Below are 23,411 nucleotides of genomic sequence, written 5' to 3' on the forward strand. Positions count from 1 at the left end.
GTGCAGAAATAAAATGTGTTCTATTGTCATTTTGCTCTGATCCCACCTCAGCTGAGCTCCTTAGATAGGAGCTAAGACATCATCTACTTGGTAATTCCATTGGATACTTGAATGATCTAGAAGAACCCTGTCTGCTTCCCAGGACCAGTAGGAAAACAAAAGCAAGAGATTCAAATTATAAATGAAGGAACACACATAAAATACATGCACCATCCTGTGCTCTGCTGCTCTAACTCTCTCACGAAAAGGAAAAGGGGAAAAAAGCAGAAGCCAGGGAACACAGCAGGCCCGCCCTTACCTGGGGGTTACTCAGAGGTGCTGACCCCAGTAAGAGTCTGGTTACTTTCAGAGTCCCTGGGTGAAGCCAGTATTGGGATTTCTGCAGGGAAAAGAGGTTACAGCTCTCACAAAGGAAAAAGCAGCCAGGAGAGGCAGCAATGAAAGCTGACGCCAACAATTAGGAGGCCAGGGGACTCTTTTCCCTGTGTGTTATAGCCACCTGGCTTGGGTCTGGCACCTACACAGCTATGCAGACAAATACCATTACAAAGGAACTCTGTGCTCACAGAGTAAAGGTGATATGATTCAAACTGGCCTCAGGCTCCCACCACTGCTGTGAGATGGGAACTGGGTCTAAAGTAAATTTGAACGTGAAGACGAAGGCCTCAGTAATGGGGAAGGTTGGACTTCTGGCAGCTCCTTCCAAAAGGAGAGAAGGTACTGGGCCACACTGGGCTCTCACTCCCATGGCTGCCTCTCCTAGGTCTGGCTCCTCATCACCCTGATCTCACAGGTGAAAGGCTCTTTTCCCAGCCAACCTGCCTCCTGGTACCCTCAAGAGAATATATGCTTCGCTGCTGTGCTCAGCTAAAGGAATGAATAGCTCCAGGTGTGCAGATGAAACCCAAAATACAGGTGCTGGCTCACTTTCCAGTGCATGGGATGTTACTCTTTTGACCATGCTGGAAATCTTAAGCAGTTCTATTTTGAAAGTATAAGAAGAAAATAAGTGCAAAAACTTGCCACAGTTATGCTTCTATATTTGTGCTTATGAGAAGGGTGGGGGGAAATCACCCGCTTTTGCACCCCTTCCGGAGAACACAAATACTGCTAAATTCAAAAGTGGCAATAATAATAGAGCAATTCATCACCCTCCCCTTCCAGAGAGACCAAAGCTGTGCCAGTTTATTGGCACTTACACTAACTCGGGGGTTGTGCTGCTGCTAATTACAACCTATTTTATGTAGTCTAGATTCATCCTTTTCTAATTTAGCTGACTTTCCTTTCTAGTTATTTGGACCCATATGGTAAACCATTCACAGCTGTGTTGTACACTCCACAGTATATATTTAACCCAAGGCCAATGTAGACCAAGAGACTCCTACAGATTAAATCTCAGAAACCTCTTGTTAATTAAGCAATATTACTACTTTTGCATGGCTTAACTCAGTTTCTAACTAGACGTGAATTAACATAAGTAATTGCATAGTCTACCTCAAGCCAGAGCACACACAGAACAACCATGCTTTGGCTTAGGTGACACAATCAAATCCTTTCAAACCACAAACAAAGCCGACTTAGGATCGAGAATGGAATTCAGACCCTAAAAACAGACCCGAGCTCACTGGGGAACTATTATCTTTCCTGGATATCATCTAGACTCTGGAACAACCTTTGCTCTCTCAGGTGTCCCTGCTCACCCGCATTCACCTGTGTGCACTGGTAAATGGACACTTTTTGACTACTATTGGGGTTAAAGTTTTACCATCTCACATAATCCAAGAGCCTGGGCATTGAAAAGTTTTTATGAAATAAAATCCTTGCCCTTAAAGAGAGACAAATGCAGAGGTAAATATGACAACATGATGTGACAAGAGCCATAAAGGAGGATGTAAAGTAGAAAGAAGAAGCACATCAAGGAATCACCGACGACTCTGCTGCCTCCCCAGAGAAGGCCTGAAGAACAGCCAGCAGCACTCAGGGCAGAGAGGTGAGCAGCAGCTGTGTGGGCGTCAGGAGGTGGGAGGAAGGGGGACTTGCACGCAGTCCTGCAGGAGCCAAGGCAGAGGCCCATCTGTTGGGGGCATCCGCTAGAGCTCAAGATGAAGCTAGAAAAAGAATGTGCATTGGGTGTGGCAGAGGGGCCCATTAAAGACAGCTGCCAACACAGCCCACAGGTGGGACCCAGCGGGGCTGGGGAGGGGGGAGGGTAAGAGCTGGACTTTCAGGCAACTCTGCCCCTCCTAGCATTGCTCCTGCTTACAGTCCTTGTGTTCAACGGCAACACATTAAGTAATCTGCCACAGGTGACCTGCTCCCAGCTCTCCCTCCCAGAGCACACAGATGATAGGGAACATCAGATGGAGCTGAAATGTCCCTTCCTGCTCTGCAGGTGGTAGGCACACAGCCTACCTTATCTAGGAGAGAAGGAGGTGCAGATACTTATCTTTTGGTCTTTGGGCTTGTGTTTGTTGTATCAGCATTTGAGGTTTTACACTTTGTACCCTTTGATGTTAAGGAAAGGCCAACACCACATAGAGTTTGAAGTGGGTCAAGGTGTGGTAGGAACTTCTTAATTACAGTAAGATCACAATTAGCTCATTTTCTAAATGGTGTTAGTTATCTAAAAAAAACATCAGGGGGAGGAGAAAGAAACAAAATAGTAACATCCCATGCACTGGAAAACAAAATCATTTTAGTTTTTATTAAGTTTACTGTCTTCCACTGGAAGATGATACATGTCAGAGAATATCTAGAAAATAGAGAATTTACTGAAAAGACAAGAAAGAAAATGAATTAATTATTCATTTTATATATCAGTCACTAATGCTTGTGTGTAGTGTGGTTCTGGGGACTGGACAAGTACTTTACCACCGGGCTACGTCCCCAGCCCTTTTTGAGACAGTGCTTCACTAAGTTGCCCAGACTGACTTCAAAATTGTGATTTTCCTTCCTCAGACTCCCAGGTAGCTTGATAGATTTAAGGTTTAAAAAAAAAAAAAAAAAAACTACTGCCAATATAGGAATTATTCTAAAGGACTAAACGGACTTAAGGAAACAGTTACTCTCTAAAACCACTAGGCACCAAAAATAAATAAGTAAATAATTAAAAAGTGGTCCTACATGAAAGTTACTAAACATTAAATCTGGGGGAAAAAAAAGAGAGAGAGAGAGATGGTACCTAAACTAAAATTGGACCACAAGTGTAAAACTTATCGAATGACTACAGGATCATGTTTTTCATGCCTGAAAATAGAGGAAGACAAAGAAAAAAATCTGACCCCAACAGCTGGGTGCCAAATCATGGTAATGCCTAAGAACACATGCCCAGGGCTAGGCAGAGCAGTGTTGAAATCCCAGGATGAACCAAGGCCAAGAAACGTGGAGCATATCCATCCTGAACTATGTCACCCATAAACTGGGACATTCCATCCAAATGACTCTGAAGCTCACCTAAGCTGAATGTGCCTGAAGGGCAGTGTCTGCCCACCAGGAACATTCAATAAATAACTGATGATGATCAGCTGCTTCGGACCAAACTGGAATGCAGGAATCCACATCTCAGACCTCCAGACATTTCTACTGAGGACTACAGTATTTTCCTAGTAACCCAGAAAGGGCCTGAAGGTATTTTTATTAACATGAGAGTTTCAGCTGTGACCAGAGTTCATTTGCGCAATCCTTACATTCCAGTGGGCTGAAGGCTTTCTCATGCAAGGATAAAAGGACCCTTTATCCCAAGCTTGTAAAAAGGCACCATCTTTGTCAAATGAGTTAACTGTTAAACTTCGAGGGTGTTTCTGCAACAGCAAGTTGGGAAACCACAAGAACCTAGGCACACCCAACAGTGAAAGAGGATGAATGTTAGGAAAGCAGGCCTTGTGCGTTTCTGTCCACAGGTTTAAGGAACGTGTATCTCGAGCACTCTCTATGTCAGGCACCACGCTTAGTGCTTCAGATTTCACAACAGCCCTGGGGGTGGGAGCTTCAGCTGTTCTACAGTAAGGAATCGACTCTTAAGCAAGTCCAGTGTTTGCTCAGTTAGATCACTAGTGAGCAGCAGAGGCAGGACTTGAACCCAGGACCGCACATACTCTCATCCACAATGTGCCAATGTGACAAGAACAGACTATAGTGAGGTAGCCCTGCAGATTTAAAGTTTCTGATTAGTGACTCTTGACAAGAAGGGTAATTTTAAAGCAAAAAGAAGATGACGTTTTTAAAGATCTAATTAGGATCCTACTACTCTCCTTTCACCTGTCCTGGAAGCCACTCTAAGTAAGGGTATCCCATAGTGTCCCCACAACGAAAGGATGCTGAAGAGGCAGATGATGTACCCCCTTATATCTTGTTAGAGCCGCAGGACATCAATGACCCTTTCTACTGTTCTTTCTGTCTCTCAGAACACAGTCACCAGTTTCTCCAAGGGTCTTAGGAACAGCCGAATGTAATTCATCCTCCAACATCAGGCAGTTCTGATAGTGAAAGGCACAGTGGCAAGTATACGGGGCACTAACTAATGCCTGTCGCCCCAGTTCAAGGTACCCAGATCCTCCTGGTTGCTGTTTCTCAGTCCTTCCATGAGGAAGCAGTCTTCCTGCTGTGAATTATGGGTCAGTAACTTAAAACCCTCTCCTTATAGGGAAATGTGACATGGCTATTTAGCAGGGCTGTGGACCAGCAGCTGCTCTAACTGCTGGGTCTCATCTACACTTCCATGTAGCCTCATGGTAGAAGGAAGTGCTTTGTCCAAAGCAGGGAGGGGAATCATAAAAATTCCTACAATAACTACTACTTTGAAGGGTTCACAGAATGGGCCAATCCCCAGTGGTTCATTCATTAGCATAAGCAGAAAAGTCTGAACATGCACTTTTGCAGATCAGGAAACAACAGGATGACCAGAGTTCTTGCTCAACTCCAACCAATTAAGTGTTTTATTTGTTTTGTTTCGAAAAGGAGGCTTTTACATGGCCTGGTCCCCTCCTACTCATCCTGGAACTCAAGGGCATGCTCTTAGTCAGACAGCCCTTCTAACCCGAGCTGCAGGTCTGAGGATGAGTGTCCCTCACAGGGAGAGAAAGAAGCCCGGATTGTTCACTCATTACATCCACCTAAGAGCCAAGCTGTGAAGTCTTTGCAGCAATTTCCCAACAATTATAAAGAAAGGCAGGGGAATCAGAACAAGAAAGGCCCTTAGGGACCCCTGACAAGCTCCTTCCTTATGAAAAAGGGACTGGGGACTCAAAGTGAAGCACCCAGCCCAAAGCACACACCCTGGACCAGCCCTGACTCTTAACGGGTTTCCCTTTTATCATAATATTTGGTTAAACATCACCTCATGTCATAGCATTTCTCTCCAAAAAGGGGGAGTGGGGAAGGAAGGAAAGAAGGAGCAGAGTTGGGGATGCGGGCTGAGCAGGTTTGCAGAGAATCAAGAGGCGACTCAGAATGTCTTGGTGAGACCCTGCCGAGAGGACAAATGCGTCGCCTACCTTTGGTCTTGATGGCCGTCTCGATGTTCAGAGCATCCCGCTCGGCATCGAAGTTGGTGTAGGCTTTGACGGACCCATAGGCGCTTGCAGGTGTAGATTGCTGAGATTAAAACACAAACACACTCAAATAACACACATTTAAAACCCTCCTGCTGAAATAACAATTCCTAAAACAGATGTTTTTACTCTTATTTTTTTTAATGATTCAAATCCTTCTTCTACTAGGTATCGAGGAAAGTCGTGCTGTGATACCACGTACTGGGTAACAAAGTTCATTTTTTCTAATAAGAATTCCCTCCTCAAAGGTTTAGCCAGTTTAGAATACGCTGTCTGTATCTCCACTTGCCATCTTACCAGGAGTAAGATCTCAAAGGTAGACTAGGCCAAACTGGGAACCTGAGATGGGCATTTATTCTGGAAGGCTCAGAAGACATTAAACTAACCTAGCAAAAATTCAAAATAAGCTGAAAATGAATAAGCCCAAACAACAAGTGTGTCTTGCAAGTTTTTGGTACAGGCACATGAGTGTCTTTTGGGCCTAGATTGCTGAGCTCCCAGTTCTTTAAAAAGAAAATGTAAAATGCCTTCCCAGGAGTCTCTTATCAGATAAGCAAGAAAAGCATCTTCCTCTACCACCCCACGCTTTGAACACCACTGTGGCACAAAGGTGGTCTGGCAAGCCGGCCCACATCCTCTTTGGCTTGCCAAGTTCTTGCTTCTCTCTCTCCTTCATCTCAGTGTTCCTCCTCCACCTCCACACTGTCTGCTCTGCCTACCACTCTGCCTAGCATTTTTTTTCTTATTGCCTTTTAAGCCATCATCCCCTCTTCCTTTTCCAACATTTTTCAAAGCCCATGACTCTCCCTGAACTGATGGATGGCAGATCTCTCCCTACCCACCCCCACCCCACCCCAGACTGAGGGAAGGACGATAGCCTGCTCCTCCATCAGTTCTCCTTTTCCAGGATTTAATTTCCTTCCTTCTTTGAAATGTGACCTAGTCCCAAAGCACACACGAAGAGGACAGACGTTGTGGCTTTGGTCAGCTGATGGCCACAGAGCCCTCCACCAACTGCCCCACCCTCCACGCCAAGGCTCCCCATCTTACAATTCCCTTGCCACCCCCTCCCTAGGACACACTGCCCACATAATGGTATGACAGGGCCTTGGTGCAGTTTCCGTGAATGATCAACACACAGAGGTGTCCTGCCTACCTCTCCACCCACAGCCATCGCATCATGAACCATGCCAACACCAGCACCAGTTAACTTTATCAGAAGTGAAGTTACTCAGGTGAGCAACCGAGATGCCACCCTCTTAACTGGTCTCCCATGACACATTAGGACTAAGTTCAGGATTAGACAAAATACACTTGGAAGAAGCATCTTGGACAAACAGTAAATCCAGTTAATATTTAAAATTCTGGAACACAAATAGATTAGTAAAGCATGTTTCATCTAATTTCACTACTTAAACTTTCCTGTAAGATTAACTCAATAAAAAATGGAGCAACTATGCAGGAAAATGGGAAGACTGTATGCATTTTTTGAAATACATATGGTTTTGCTATGAAAGCTACAGGAACGCAGATGGAAATGTAAGGACAATTATCTTCCCATTTATCAAGAGTGCCATCAGGTATTTATTTGAAAGGCAGGTAGCCTGGCCTTTGAGCCACCTTATCTATAGCTTTTGTCAGGAGGTACATCATCTTAGTCCCAAAGAACAGTGAGTGGGGAAAAGGTTTACATGATTTTAAAGTATCTCTAGAAACAAAATTAAATAGATAACTGAACCTATTATTTATCAAATTGACTTGTCTGAAAATTAAATTATTGGGGTTTCAGGTAATATGTGCCATTTTCTATTTCAGTCCCATTCTTTGCCCACAGAAATGTGTTATTCTGGAGTAACTTCAAAGACTACTTCTCAAGAAACTTGATGCTGAAAACCATCCAAGGAGCAAATCCATTAGAGAAACAAATTACATAACACCTGGACTTGTCTGGGCCTTAACACCCAGCTGATGTGGCCAACAACAGCAGGCACAAGTTCCGAGACGAGGAAAGATTTTAAACACCAAAAGGAACAACCCTGCACAGGCTTTCCCTCCACATAACCTGGGCTTGGCCCATGTTCATTGGAATGTGTTAATGGCCAGCACCACAATCTGGAGGATTTGTACCACATAACCCAAGTTGTTGTCTATCCTCTTAAATGCTTCTTTGAACTTTAATTTAAATGAGAGCACATTGTGAAATGTCTCCAGGATATAGCTAAAAACCAGGGTCAGAGCTGAGTCTTCATAAAAGGCAATTCTGCCAAGATGGCCTGAAAGATGTCTGCATTATTAGACGTCTCACATTTCATAATGTATATACCACTAGATTCTAAATGTTTGTGCTTTTATTCACGTTATAGATAGCTTTAAGATATTGATTAAAGGAAGAAGCAAATGTATCAGAAGTCCAGAGTCACACATTTCCTGTGAAAGTCAAATTAAATTCTGAGCTCCATGATAGCCAAAGCAAAAAGTGAAATATGGTAAATTATAATTTCATTATTTCATTAAGAAAAAGAAAAAAAAAACTCCAGGTTTTTTGGAGAAAAATCTTCCCAGGTGCTGAATTTAAAAAAAGAGAACAGTATAGGTCTGGAATAACTTCACTTTAAGAAGCCCAAAAATAGGTAGGTGTGGTGGCACAAGCCTGTAATCCCAGAGGCTAGGGAGGCTGAGGCAGGAGGATCTTGAGTTCAAAGCCAGCCTCAGCAAAAAGCGAGGCCCTAAGCAACTCAGTGAGACCCTGTCTCTAAACAAAAAATACAAAATAGGGCTGGGGATGTGGCTCAGTAGTCAAACGCCCCTGAGTTCAATCCCCAGTATCCCAAAAAAGAAAAGCCCCAAAGTGGCAGAATCGTTTTTTGATGTGGTTGAAGCTTATGCTGAATATGAGTAAAATCCTGGAGCATAACATTAAAAAATCCTTTACATCATAACAATGATTACCATTGATATGATAAGAATGGCAGAATACAATTCCAGTCATCTCAATCTCCCTAATACTGTCCAACTTTAATGTTGATACCAATAAAGATTTTAATGCAGAAGGAAAAAATAGCACCATTTTGCAGAGATACCCAATTTGAAAAATTACACAACGTGAAAAATTATATACTTACATCACCCTCCAAGCTGAGCTTGCACAGGATTTCGTGAACAGTAGACATTTTGAAGGAAACTGGAAAAAAAAAAAAATACAACAAAGTCTTACAAAGAGGCTTTTCTTTCCCCTGAAGCACAGTGATTCATGATACTAATTTCTACTTCTTGGACCATTTCATCTGAAGATATTAGAACAATTTTTTCAAAGAGATGCCTTAGGTTTGGAATGGATGACCAATCTCGACATTGCATGTTCTAGTGAAACAGAACCTGGGGAGAGTGACCTGTGAATGCAAAACCATCTATTCATAAGCTAATACAACTTGTTCAAAGGGCTTAGAGCGGAGTCTTTCACTTCTCATCCAAAGTGACAAGCTGTCAACCCATCACTACTTTTCTGTTTCTCACAAGTAATTTAACATTTTGAGAAAGGACTGTAAACTATGATATGAACTGAAACCCATAGTATTTCCATGTTGGCCTATTCCTAAATGGAGCCCCAAATTACTAGGTCCACAATTCTTTCCTTAGTTCAGTGATGCTTAGAAGATATTAAACTGTTTATTTAAAAAAAGACAAACACAGATTTTCTGACATGAACTCATGCCATAGAGGATTGAAACCTGTATCTAAGATTCAAAATGGTGGCAATGACATCCTTCTCTTCCAGTTAATACACTTAATTGGGCAGCAACAAATGGCTTTGCAGTCAGACAGTTCCTGGAATTGATACACCCACCCCCTGCCACAAGGAGTGCTCGATTGGCAGTGGATTTATTTCAACTGAGACAAGACAGGTCATTCTGCATAATCATTCCAAAATAAAAACAGAGCAGAGCTGCATCCTGGAATAAGCAGGAATGACATTTAAGTCGCAGCAATTACTACTCTGGTTTTTTGTTTGTTTGTTTGTTTGTTTTTGGTTTTTTTTACTTAATATTCTCTGATCAAGGGAATGATGCACACGGAAATTCAGCTTTCTAGTCTCTTCAAATGGCTTGCTTAGTCTAAATATTTTCATAAAACCAGTTTGGAGAGAGCACTTCACATAGACATTGATCAACTTGCAGGAGCATTTTGGACTAAGCAGATTCCAGGCCCTCTGTGGAGGGAGTGGAGGAGTACAGAGGAGAGGATTCACCTGTGGTTATCCATGTATTTCTGCAAGATTTTCATTCGGAGCTCTCCTAGACCACTCCTCCCCTCCTGATGCCCACACAAGCTTTTCAAGTCAGGTGAAGAAGGCAATCACAGCCATTCCCATTGTCCCACTCCTGAACCCTCTCACTGCCTCCTCTCCCCAGTGTGTCTCTGCACTGGGGTACAGTTCTGGTTTGTAAAAAGTTCAGCTCTATAAACACACTGTGGGCCATCCTGAAGATGGAATAGTACTCAGTGTTCTAGAGGAATGAGCTATTGAACCATGAAGACATCAAGGAACTCTAAGTGCCTATTACTAAGTGAAAGAAGACAATCTGAAAAGACACCAACTGTTATAATTCCATCTTTATGATGTTCTGGAAAAGGTTAAAACTGTGGAGACAGTATAAAGATCAGTGGTCGCCAAGAGTTGGGGGAAGGAAGGGATGAAGAGGTAGAATGCAGAAAACTGTTAAGGCCATGGAATTATTCTGTTAGACACTGTAATGGCGGACACATGCCACTCTACATTTGTCACAGCTCACAGAAGGAACAAGACAAAGGGTGGACTCTAACATAAACTATGGACTTTGGGTTTTAACGACACATCAGTGTAGGTTCACTGATTCTAGCAAACCTACCACTGTGGTGTAAGATGCCAAAAGAGGGCAGGCTGTGCCTGTGGGGAGGAGGGGGACTATGGATTTGGGAGCTCCCTACACTCTTTGCTCAACTTTGCTGTGAATATAAAACTGCCCTAAAAAAAAAAAAATAAAGACTATTTTTTTAAAGTCTTGTTCTATAGCTCAACAGTCTAGTATACTAGCCACCAGCCTCATGTGGCTCCAAAACATTTGAAACATGGCCAGTCCAAACTGACACATGCCATAAGTATAAAGGATACTCTGGATTTTGAAGACTTAGTATGGAGAAAAAAGAAAGCAAAACCTTATATACTGATTATATATTATAGGTGCATGTTGAATATTCTACATTAAATAAAATGTTATTTAATTTTACCTGTTTCTTTCACTTTTTAAAAATGTGGATACTAGAAAATTTGCCAATTGTACAAGCAGCTTACAGTCTGCTTCTATTGGGTAGTACTGACCTAGAGGATCCCAGAGACCCATAGTTCAGTCTTAATCCAAAAATCTTTGCAGAAGCCAAGTCAAATGAAGCCACAATTTGAGAGATTTCTTGCAAAGACAGACAAACTAGAGTCTTCCTTGATGGAGCCAGAAAGCTCCAACTTCAACTTGACTCAGAAGAGGGTCTCAATAGTATCCTTCAGCCTGATAATTAACAAAGCAGGCTTGGCAGAATTCTAGCCACTGCTGTAAACAACGAAGGAGTAAAAATGCCAAACAAGAACAAAAACAAAACAGAGGACCAGAAAGTTAGAGTGGCAGAACAGTTTCTATGTACAAAGTGCAGATTAAGGGTTGGGGATGTGGCTCAGTGGTAGCGCGCTCGCCTGGCATGTGTGCTGCCCGGGTTCAATCCTCAGCAGCACATACAAACAAAGATGTTGTCTCCACCAAAAAACTAAAAAATAAATATTAAAAAAAAATCTCTCTCTCTCCCCTCTCTCTCTCTCTCTCTCAAAAAAAGTGTAGATTAAATTCCACTTATTTATTAAACCCTCTACTCCTCAGCAAAAGGAAAGTGGAGCCTCACATTGGTTCTGATGTTCGGGAAATCTCAATGACAGAGGCCCAGTAAGCTTTCATTGGATTGTTCTTTCAAGATGTCTTTCCAGCTCGCTCAGAGCACTGCATTTGCAGATGACCAACCTTGTCCCGCATCCCCACCCCCTCCCCCACTGTACAGATCAAACACAATCTGATCCACTTCTTTACACTCTCCATTTGCCCAGCTCTTCTCCCATAGCCACAACCTTGAGGCGACAAATAACAGGGATGTTTTAAAGCCCTGTGAACTGTGCTTTGTTTCACCATTTAAAATTGTGCTGTTCTAATCTCAACCCCGTCCAGCCGTGACACAATCAACTAAATCTGTTTCATCTTATCAAACAGTTCAGAATCAATCCTTGTGGCTTCCTCTTACTCCAGCAGAACCCAGCCTTTTGAGATTACATCAGAAGCCAGCCTCACCTTCCTCCACGCTGCGAAAGGAAAGCCAAGCCAAAATGCTCCTTGCCTCTTCCCAAATACAGGACTTCTTTCCTCAACAGCAAATTGGTTCTCACTTCCTCCAGGTCACCTTACCTCCTCTCTCCTTACAACACCATTGCTTTGGCAACTGCTCCAATGATGTCACCACAGCCCCCACTCTACATAGCTTTCTCCTGACTTCAATGCCAGAAACAATTTTTGATACTACTTCCTCCTCCATCCAGGGCATATTGAGTCCCCCCCATCTCTGTGTGGCAATATCAAATGGCAGATACCTAAGTATGATTCAAAGCAGTAAGGGGCATGTTTTATCTCATCTCCCCTCAGAGTCCCATTCCCCACCCGTATTTAAGAATATCTTTGCACACTCTAGGTGCTAAATAAGAGTCTAAAAACAATGAGTTGCTGTTTTGTGTAACATTGACATTATTTATCGTCATTCTGCATAAAAAATGAAAATGTGACAATAACCATAAAGTCACACTGACCACAAAGCAATATCCAGGAATCTTGCTAATAGTCCAGACAAGTGCCCATCTGTATAAATATTTCCAATTCCATGCAAGTTTAATGGCAAACACATTTTCACCTTGGCTTCTTCACTTCATCAACTCCCCTGGCAATGCAAAATCACTCCAAGTACCACTGCTTCGTTGCTGGAAAAAACAGTTGGCTTTGCCACTCACACTGTATGTTAAAACATTAGTTTAATATGGTACCTTTAACTAGTGAGAATGTGTCCATATGCTGGAAACAGAAAGTTTCCCTTGGAAACAGAAAGTCTTGGCAGTGCCGCCCTAGGTTACAAACACTGGTGATATTCAAGGAATCAATCCACAAACCCATAATAAGCACACAATGGACCTGCACTGCCTTAAAATCAGTGAGAAATACATACAAAATTATGAGACTCAGCCTCCTGTCCCTCTGGTGGACACCTAAGAGACTAGCCCAGGATCACCAGTAAGAGAAGAGGAGGGAGAGGCCAGAACCTAGAGTCCTGGGCCTTGTCCTTTAGACCTCACTTCAAAGGCTCTTCATTCCTAGAAGAGTAAGATACAGAGAGAAAGATGAAAGGAATAGAATGAGATCAGCTCAGGCTCAAGGGGTGAGGCCAGGGGGCCCAGGTTCCCAGGCCTCCCAAGAGGGGTGACTCATCATGGGAGGATCCAGCCAGAGAAATATAGGGAAGGCCTAGGGAGATGGGAAGGGGAGGAACAGCCCAGAGTGGCAGGAGAACATTGTGCAGGTTTGCAAAGGAGTCGTGTCCAATGTGGTGCTCTGTGGGGAGCCTAAAATAGAAGTGCCTGAATGGGGCAAAGTTATGCGAGGACACAGAAACACACCAGAGGGCCTGAAGATCAAAGTATTAGGACTCAATACTGGCATTTACCTGTTCACCAAAACCCTTGCCCTGGATCCTGGATTTTCTTACTGAAAACAATCCCTCTGCCTTTAGTGTACCTATTGTTGTGAATATGATTAAAATGAAATCTAATGTGCCATGAGAGATAATTCCACCTCTACTAACTCCTTATCACTGTGTACAATTCATGAATGCATGCAAAGCAGAGCCAGCCCTCCTATCTGGCACACTTCTCCCCAGAACATGAAAATTTCAGTCTACATCAATCACTCTTCCCAACACTTCAACCTCACCCAGTTGGCCAACTGGTTTCAACTTGCAAACAAGAAGGAAATATCAAGCAAATCGATCTGCTGAGATCTGCTGATGCCTACCTCTGCATACCAGGGCCTTCTGTTCCCAGGGAAGGCTCAGTACTTGGACAACATTGTTAAAATGGCCCTTTATCAGGGAAAGTGTTTCTATTTAGGAAAATAAACCAGAGAGGCACAAGGAGACTCTACTGAAAGAACCACGCCCACCTCACCCTGGTCTGAAAAGATTTACCACTGGAGTGGGAAAACAGACTCACTGGGCTCCACCCTAATGAAGGGAACTCACAGTTTCCTCTGGCTTTGAAAAGATTAATAAATGAGACTGCTAATTGCCTCATAAGTTCTTAGGGCTCAAAACTGGACAGTAATGAAATTTGTACAGCTATTAAAGAGCAAGTTGTTTACCATAAGACTACCTTAAAGATAATTTAAGGGTATGTCCTTTAAAAGAGAACACCACAGGTTTTATTGGACTTTACTATTTCCCTCCAAAATCATAGTTACAACAAAAAAGTTCTTTTTTTTTTCCAAATTAAGTAGTTTTAATTCCCCCCCCCACCCCCCGCCAAAAGAAAAGCAAAACAAGATTGCAAAATGTTGAAACAAACAGTAAAGCTTTTGTTTGTCAACACTTCAAATTAAGTACAAGTTTCACTTAACTGGAACCAAGAAGAACCAGGTCCAGAAAGCCCAAATATTGATTCAGACAAACACACAAACAAAAACGTGTTTCCACAGGGCTGGTGCACAGAGGCAAATTTGAGTCTAACCCAGCAGTTTCAGAAACACACCCACTTGTAGCTGAAACGTGGAGTGTTATTGGGTTACCACAAAACAGATCCCTAGCAACCAAGATGAATCAATCAGGAACAGGATGACACAAAAGAAGATTTTTAAAACAAAAATGCATGGGGGTGGGAATGTGGAGGGTGGGGTTTCCCCACCAAAGCCTGTCCTGGACACTACAGTCTGTCCTGGACACTACAGGAGGCAAGACCACACTCGAATTTTAAAACAAACAACGAAATGCATGAATGAGGGGGAAGGGGAGTTCCCACTGTACTCCACCCTCCATCCCCCTAAATCATCTTTATTTAATAGAACCTTCTGGAAGCACATACTTTTCTCCTTGCTCTTACGGTCCTGATTAATGCTTGAGTCATAAGGCCAAGTCATTCCCCAGAATTCTTGGAATTCTGCCCAGTAGCCTTGATCAGACTGAGCAGGAAGCCCCTGCAGCACTTGCTCTAGCTTGTCCCTTTTGCTGCCTGAGCTGGCTTCAATATTTGTGACCCAAAGACCCATTGCAGCTTCTCTCTCTCAGAGCCTCTCACTGCCAGTCTCATGAGGATGGAGGGGGCAGGAAGTGATTGGTAAGAAGAATGATGTCACTTGGCATGAAGGGCTGTCAGGATTGGGAAATATAGTCCTTCACATTTACAATTCAATTTCAGTGTCTTATGGCCCATATATTGTTCTTTCAACAGGGCCCAGCTGCCTACAGAAAAAAACTCAAACTTCAGCATTCAAGATCTTCCACACTCTGGAATTCACCCACCTTTCCTTAAATACCTCCTACACACATACTCCCTACAAAAAAAAAAAAAAAAAATCAGACTGGACTGTCAACTCTCCTCCAAACTTGCTCAGCACTGTCCAGGCACTTCTCCAAGTTCCCTCCAACCAGGGCTGTATGTGGATGGGATGACAACAACCAAATGAAATTTAGGATACAGACAATCATAACCAGTGTCATCTTTTCACACACCCTTGTTGCTTTGTACTCCTGCTGCTCCTTGTGGATCTATGAAACATCAGAGTTGAACTCGTGAAGGCGATCTTCAACTATATTGGCAAATGGGGCTTCTGACTCAATCATTTGTGCATCCTCCAAGGTCTGAGCACACTGACACACAGTAGGGAATCAATTGCATCTTGGGATGGGTTTACACACAGTGGGTCTTTCCAATTCAGAAGGTCTATTTTTTTCCCTCTTTTCTAACATACCTGCTCAATTATCTCAATTATCTTTCCTTCAGACTAAACATTCAAATGCAGGTCCAGTTTTATATATTCAGAGCTGAGGGTACCAATTTCCAGCGTCTGAGAATCTTGCAAAGCCCAGCAGATGACTGATAGTACACAGCAGCTGCTTGAATCCTAGCACAGGACAGCTTGGGAATGTAACTTTCACCTCCTTTGGGCATGAAGCAAACGAGGTGGCAGCAAGGAGATAGGACACGCAAGTGGCCTTAAGACTCTGATTTCCTCTGAGCTGGGAGTATATAGTCTGGGTGTGGTGAGGAGACAAGGGGCATAGACAAAGGACTCTGTCACAGCCACTCCCTAGACTCAGAGTGTTCCACACCAGACCTGGGATCAGAACTCAGACTGTTTGTGTGCTATGGGCTTGTGCTCTAACAAGGTGGAGCTCAAATGGCTTAAAAGCTTCAGGGGTGTACCCTAAAAGGCAGATTTGGAAGTAATCTCCAACGAAACCACCTAGGATCACAAGTGTAGGCATCTCCCAACCTCTACTTATGACCAGTCCCCTAAATATAAGTAGAGGACTGCCTCTGGCAATAGAAGAAGGAAAAATCTACCAGACAGTGAATGGGCGGAAAGAATTTTTTTTTTTTAAGAACTGGAATTTCCTCTGGTGTGGCCTACAACTGGAACAGGGTGTGGCACCAGGGAAAAATGAAGGAAGATGATTCCCATGTGCAAAAATAGAGAAATATCCAATTCCTATTTAACTCTCACAATCAGATCAGGAAGGCAGCTTAAGTTGCCATCACTTCAAACAATACATCCTGAGGAGAACAAAATATGAAGTTCAGGTCTAGGAAAAGATGCATTAAAGGAGGAAAGAGCTCAGAAATTTGAAAATGAACATTAATTTGGGAAAAGATGACATTAAAATCCAATTAATATCTATACAATCCATTTATTTTGTCACTTTTCTTTCTCTCCCCAATAGTCTTTTGAGCATGGACTATGTGTGTATGTGTGTGTGTGTGTGTGTGTGTGTGTGTTGTCCTCTGTTGTATTCCTAAAGCCTATAACTGAGTGGAGCATTGTAGGTGCTTAATACACAGTTTGTGGGAAAAAGGATGTTTAAAGCTGCCTACTAGAGCCTGGAACTCCTTTTATGACACACCCACCATCCCATAATAAAAAAGGACTCCGAAGGCCCTATACCCTGCAAGAGCAAAAAGTGAGAACAAAGACAGCTGACAATTCAGTAGCATAGATTCTAGACCCAAAGATGCAGGAAGAACTCACAGCACCCCTCAAATCAATTGCAATTAAAGATGAGTATCTACTTTGCCAGGAAAACTACTTAAATCAGAAATTAGTCAGAAATGAATGGCCATGACTGTAAGCCTAATGTCAATCAATAGGGTACTTAGCTCCAAGAGGCAAGACGCTAAATATCAAGACTCCAGGCCAATACTGATCTAGACAGTGAGTCAGCAATATTTGCTGGCCATCTAAAACAGGCAAGTCACTAAATCATAAAACTCCAAATGAAAAATTTAAAAATGTGCATATGTGGTCACACCCTTCCACTGCAGAGGTAATGGATGCTTTTGTAGAAACCCTTGAAAGGATTATAGGTGTATTTAGAAGAGGGCTAGAAACTTCGAGCAGGAATGTCCCAGGGCAGGGCACCTCTGGGGTCCTGGTTTCATCTAAAATCTTCCTTCACCTTTCCTGAATAGTATGGTTCCTTAATTCCACGGCCTCCAAATCTAAAAATAGCAGATCCATTTAGGTTAACAAGGTTTTGTTCTTCTTTTTTCAAAAATTTAACTCCTCTGGATTGCTAAGGATTTTAGGACCACCAACCATTTTTAACCTAGTACTGTTCTAATTTGGTCTGGTATGAGTACATTCACTGAAATGGGCAAGAGGAAATAATACCACAGAACCTGAACAAGCCTGAATGATGATTCCCTGGATGGTGATTCTAACATGTCAAGGAAGCAGATCAGTGGAGAAAAGAAAATGGAGAGGTGATGCAGTGGTGCACACCTGTAATCCCAGCAACTTGAGAGGCTGAGGCAGGAAAACCACAAGTTCAAGGCCAGACTGCAACCTAGAGAGATCCTTTCTCAAAATAGAAAATAAAACCACTGTGGATGTAGCTCAGTGACACAGCACCCCTGAGTTCACTCCCCAGCACTCGGGGGAAAGAAGCAGGGGGAGGGGAAATGGGAGAGGTGGCAAAGACACAATTTTCCAATTAAAATAATTTAATCAAGATGTAATTTTTAAAACCAAGAAAAAAAACCTGAAAAATATTTCAGTTACTCTTCCTACTCACATATGGACCCTCACCCTCCCACCTCCTCTTCCCCAATGGGAAATAGGGCAGCGCTGAAATACAGTACATGTTTTAAAATATAAATAAATAAAAGTTTCTCTGGGCTGGCCTGGGAGCCTAAGCAACTGCGATAACAATCTTTCCTGTGTAAGTGAATACTGTATTCCAAACTACCAAGCTAAGAACAGGCAGAGCAGCATCCACAACTGTGGACTGAAGTCATCAGTAGAGTGTGACTGACACTCAGGCCCTTGGATTCCAAGAGTTCTTGTAAAGTCGCGCCTAAAGACCCCAAGTGCACCTATGTGGCCACTACTTTTACCCACAGCTTCAACACGGCAAATCTTACTACAAAAAGGATACTTTTCTGACATTTGTATGGCACTTAGTGTTTTCGGTGTTCTTTACATTTTTATGTTTTGAACTCTTCAACAACAACCCTGTTTCGGTGCAGGCATACTGAAATCGTTTTCACAGATAAGAAAACGTGGAATCCAATTCCTCCACGCCAGCACTGGGACCTGCGGCTCAGGAGCCACGCCCTTGCTCTACCCTCAGTCCCTGACTCACTGTTACTCATCGAGTAACAGTCAAGGCAACCCTCCCCACAGGACCACGGGGGACACTTCCTTCCCATTGCCAATGTGTTCAAGCAAGTAGGAAACTGCCCAGATGGAGTGAAATCCGAAGCCGCCACCCTACACGATAATCTAGACAAAGAATGAGCTGAGGTTTTTGTTTTGTTTTATTGGCGATGTGAGCTGGCAACTCAAAACTCCCACTCCTCTTCCTCGGCTACTACTGGTCGTCTGCTCAAGCTCCACAAATGCGCTTCAGCTGAAAGGAAAGTAACTGGAAACACTTGGGGATTTACTTTGCGGAAGGCGTAAAGCTTTTGTTAAACTTGGAGGGAAATGCCCACGGCCTGCAGCGGGAGACTCCCGGACGGCCACACCCTGTCCCCCACCGGCGCCTGGCACCTCAGGAATGCGGGGGCCCCCTCGGCTCTCCTTCCTGCATGGCCTCGCTTGGGCTTCCTGCGAGGACTCCAAGGGGACGCACGACTCCCGATCTCTGTCCTGCACCCCCAGGCCTGAACACATATGGGCCCCTCTCCCCTGCCCGGGACTCTTCGCCTCTGCTCCCCCACCCTCACAAAAACGGGTGCGGACAGTCCCTCCAATTCCCTGCCCCGCGGGGCCTCAGGGTCCGGGTCCCCCGAGCCTCATTGCAAGGCGGTTTCCTCCTTTCGTGCCTCCCCGAGCCCCGCTAGCGCTGCGGGCCGGAGGCCATAGCGGGCGGGCGGGGTGCGCCCCGCTTACCTGGGCCGGGCGCCGAGAGCTGCGAGCGTCCCCAATTGCCGAACGGAGCCGGATGGCCTGGGTGGGGCTTTTATACCCGCCACATCCTCTCTGTTCTAGGCGAGGCCCGCCCCGCCCCACCCCAGTACCCCCTCCCCTGCCCGCTCCCATCCCGAGTCAGGGTGAGTCACCCTACCCCCGTCAGCCGGCCCGCAGGGCAGCCGCGCCCAGAAACAGCCCGGGATCCCGCCGCGCAGAGCGGCCCCACACCCACCTCCCTGCCCTGGGTCAAAGCCCCGCCGAGGCTTTCCCGAGGCCCATTAAGGGCTTAGATTCTTTCTTTCTCATTTTACTTCTTGAGTGCCACGTAGAGTTCTCAGTCTGGGCTTGGGTTAATAAATGAGCAGACTCTGGTTTGCTTTAGTCACTTAAAAAAAAAAAAAAAAAAAAAAAGAGCTTTCAGGTGTCAAAGCAATGGAGAAAAGAATTGTTCCAAGAAACATGAATTTGTATTCCCCGGGTTGGATGATGTTGGCATCCGGCGCCCCATTACTGTCCGCAAATATTAGTTAACCTCTGGTCGCTAGTTGGAGCTAGCTGGATTCACCCGTCCTGCTCAGCAAAATCTATCTGCGTGAAACACCAGGGCGCAAGGAGGCCCCAACCCAGTACCAGGAGGGAGGGGTTAGGGTAAGGGATAGGCAGAAGTCAGGAGCCAGGATCACGTCCCAGTCCCACCTCGGGAGGCGCCCTTTCCCCGGAGACAGCTGTGCTGTGTCCTCTCTGCTCCTCCTGGTACCTGGCTGCCCACTCCGCGCAACGGGCAGCTTGTAGTGGCCTTGTGGCAGGACGTCCTGAGCTGGGTGGGGCCCACAGCTTTGAAACCCAAGTTTCGGGAAAGAACATTTCTCCCCTCCTTTCATGACTGCTGGGGTTTTTCGCAACTGTTCTTAACTTAAACTGTTCTCTCTGTGGGTTTTGTTGTTTCTAGCTTTACTAACTGCTTTGCTGCCAAATCACACTGGAAACGTGGGCAAAAACACTGATGTGTGACTGAGCAAATACTGTATTCAAACCTCAAACTAGAAAAAATGCTGTGCTAAGCATCTGCAAGACCTTTCTCCAAGTCTTTGAATTCACCTTCCTCACTAACTTCTGGAGTCTCTTTCTCCTACTCTTGATTTTTCTGTGTTTTATCCTCCACATATTTTTAACATCCACTTTCACTTTCCACTTGGGCCATCATTGCACACCTGGAAATGGGAGAATGATAGCAAAGCCAACATTGGTGCTGTGCTCATTGCACATAGTCAAATAGCTGCGAAGTCCACTTCATCTGGGGTCTCAATACCGAGCCCAGAGCTCCCTGTGATCCAGTGCTTTCACTAGGAATAACATATACATAAGCCCTAACAGAAGGACAAATATAAATAAACACTTTTGATACAATTTCTCATTTACATTTATACTTCTTAAACTTTGACCAAAAAAAAAAAAAAAAACCTTGTTTATCTGTCTATTTGGTGGGAACATTTTGGAACATAAGAGGACACAGGCAGGCGGGAGTCAACCTCCTTTCTCTTACTTCTCATGGGCAGGTCCAATGGTCTGGAGGCTTTATCATTGAGCTACATTCCCTCACCGTCCCCCTCCCCCCACCCCTTTTTTCTTTTGTTACAGGGTGCTGAGGACTGCTAAATTTCCATAGTTTTTTAATTCCCACTTGTGCTGTAAGAGACCCTCTACAGAGATAAGACTAAATTCAAATCATATATAAAAGTCATAAAATATCCCAAGTGATTTCTTTCTTTTTTTTTTTGCTTATCTTGGGCATTTGGCAAATCCAAACTTATAGATCTGTGCACTAGCAAGACTTTGATCTATGCTAAAGAACTTGGCAGTGATGTTATAAAAATAAAGTGGTTAGAAGTCATGGTTCACTATTTCTAAGGAATGGGAGACCAGTTTTGCCTGTATAAAAGAATTTTGAATCTTTAACCAAGAAGTCTCTTCCTTCTTTCTGTCTCTCTATTGTTCGGGAAAATGCTTTCTACATGAAAAACTGCAGATGATGTCTGTTGTTGTGCATTTTGTCCTCAAAACAATTGACTTTGATTCACTGATCATGTCTAGCTAGTAATGATGAACACTCACTAAATGTTATAGAACAGAATTATTCACAGAATCAAAGAATATGAGAGCAAGGAGGGGACTTGGGGATAAACTTATTTATTTATTTATTATTGGGGATTGAACCCAGGGCTTCTAGGCAAGTGCTCTATCACTGAGCTATATTGCCCCCATTCCCTTTTCTTTCTTTCTTTCTTTTTCCTTTTTTTTTTTTTTTTTTTGGTACTGGGAATTCAACCACTGAGCAACATCTCCAGCTCTATTTTGTATTTTATTTAGAGATAGGGTCTCACTGAATTGCTTAGCACCTTGTTTTTTGCTGAGGCTGGCTTTGAACCCACAATCCTCCTGCCTCAGCCTCCCAAGCCACTGGGATTATAGATGTGCACCTCTGTGCCGGGTTTCTACTCCTATTTTTGAAGAAACTCAAAGACCAAATAAGTCTCCTGTCCCATCCAGGGATTCAGTAAATGAACCCTTGGTTCTTGTATCAGTTACAACATAACAAATTACTCCCTGAAATTTAGTGGTTAAAGCATAAACAACCTAACTGATATTTGCTCATGATATTGCAATTTGGGAAGGACTTTAGGGACAGCTTGGCTTTGCTCCACATGATGCTGGTTTTTGATTGAAAGTAGCTTCACTCATTTGTCTGGTGTCTCACCTGGAGTTGCTAGAATGACAAAGAGCAGGATGACCTGTAGCTGAGAAATTCTCTCAGTCATTATTTTCATGCCATTAAAAACTAAAAAGCTTAGAAAACTCATTTTGAACTGTTTCTCTGTCCAAGCTAACAGTTCTTTTATCAATACAAGTATCTTTAAAAACATGTGGATTTTCTATAAATCTTATTTTCACTCTACTATCCAATATTCATGTCCAATACAACTTTCTTAAACTTCATGGGTGTTTTTAAATCTTATTGAGTTTTAATTCTATGCCCCAAGGTTCATATTCATTATTCTTTCTAAAATCTCTCTCTATATATTTCACATATTAGGTTGCAGTGGGACAATGCACAGAAGATTCTTGGAAGTTCTTGCTTCCTGCCTTAGCTTCCCAAGTCACTGGGATTCCAGGCATGTACTACCATGCCCAGCAAACTTTATAAAGTCTTTGTAATATTCATATCAATACCATTTCTCACACATTATTGTAAAATAATAGTGTCCATCTGTGACTAAAAAATGTAAAAAAAAAATTAAAAGAATGCATTATACTCACTACCCGGATCTGAATTTCTAAATACAGTTAGTTCTCCAGTAAAAGGAGCCAGGGTTCCTTAGAGAAATGATTGTTTCCAGGGTTGTGGCAAAGAAAATACCAGGTGAGCTTTGAACAACTGATGGGGACATCAAAAAGACATAATGGTCAATTTGAAGACTCTCACTGGTAAAATTTTGAGATAATTTGATCATCAAATGAATAGTGATAGGAATTTATTATATCACATTGAATAGTCTAAACTGATAGTTTTTAAAAATCCACAAAAAGGTTGGATAAAGAAAGCCCTTATTTACAGAAAAATGGCCACTTATGGAAGTATCAGGAAAGGTACATAGCTAGGTGAAACCTTTGAAACCTTGGTTTTCTCATCGGCAGGATTACTCTAACGATTAGAAAAATGTCTGAAAAATGCCTGGCATATCAGAGGTGCTTTTTAAGTCTTTTTAGCATCTTGCCCTGCTGAACTCATAGGAAGACCTCCATAAATCCTGGTTAAAGTCAGGTATCATGATCCAAACCACACAGAGTGATCTTGGCGTGGACAAACCACAATTTCTATTTTCAGAGAAACATCTGTAGTGAAACCAATGTCCTCCTCTGCTGTAACAGACACTTTTGGCCTCCATTCATCCTCTACAAGGCAGCCAGAATGATCTTCCTCTGATTATATGACCCCTCTCCAGAACCTCTTCCCAGTAGGGTTCTGACCTGCCTGACCAGCCTTATTTCCCATGTCTTTCTCTTCATGCCTCCGTGCAGCACGTCATGGCTCAAACTAGCCAAGCACATTACTGCCTCCTTGCTGTCC

At 43.4% G+C, this 23,411-nt stretch overlaps 1 protein-coding gene and 1 long non-coding RNA gene across 2 annotated transcripts in view; one reads left to right on the forward strand and one right to left on the reverse strand.

Moving 5' to 3' along the window:
- The window catches only part of Anxa2 (annexin A2), a 40,318-nt gene extending 20,954 nt beyond the window's left edge, over positions 1-19,364 (reverse strand). Inside the window, exons 1-3 of the mRNA XM_046461420.2 lie at positions 19,265-19,364; positions 8,672-8,730; positions 5,493-5,592 (exon numbers count right to left, since the gene is read on the reverse strand). Coding sequence (XP_046317376.1) covers positions 5,493-5,592; positions 8,672-8,719 — 148 coding nt within the window. The 5' untranslated portion in view covers positions 8,720-8,730; positions 19,265-19,364. The remainder of the gene's footprint in view (positions 1-5,492; positions 5,593-8,671; positions 8,731-19,264) is intronic.
- Positions 5,716-7,669, forward strand: LOC131424838 (uncharacterized). Its single transcript, XR_009228407.1, has 3 exons — positions 5,716-5,754; positions 6,625-6,784; positions 7,365-7,669. It is a non-coding gene; the product is annotated as an uncharacterized LOC131424838 (long non-coding RNA).
- Positions 19,365-23,411: the final 4,047 nt, after the last annotated feature.

The sequence above is a fragment of the Marmota monax genome, unplaced genomic scaffold (genome assembly GCF_021218885.2).
Source record: "Marmota monax isolate L192 unplaced genomic scaffold, Marmota_monax_Labrador192_F-V1.1 WCK01_AAM20220418_F8-fsc00001, whole genome shotgun sequence".
NCBI lineage: Eukaryota > Metazoa > Chordata > Mammalia > Rodentia > Sciuridae > Marmota > Marmota monax.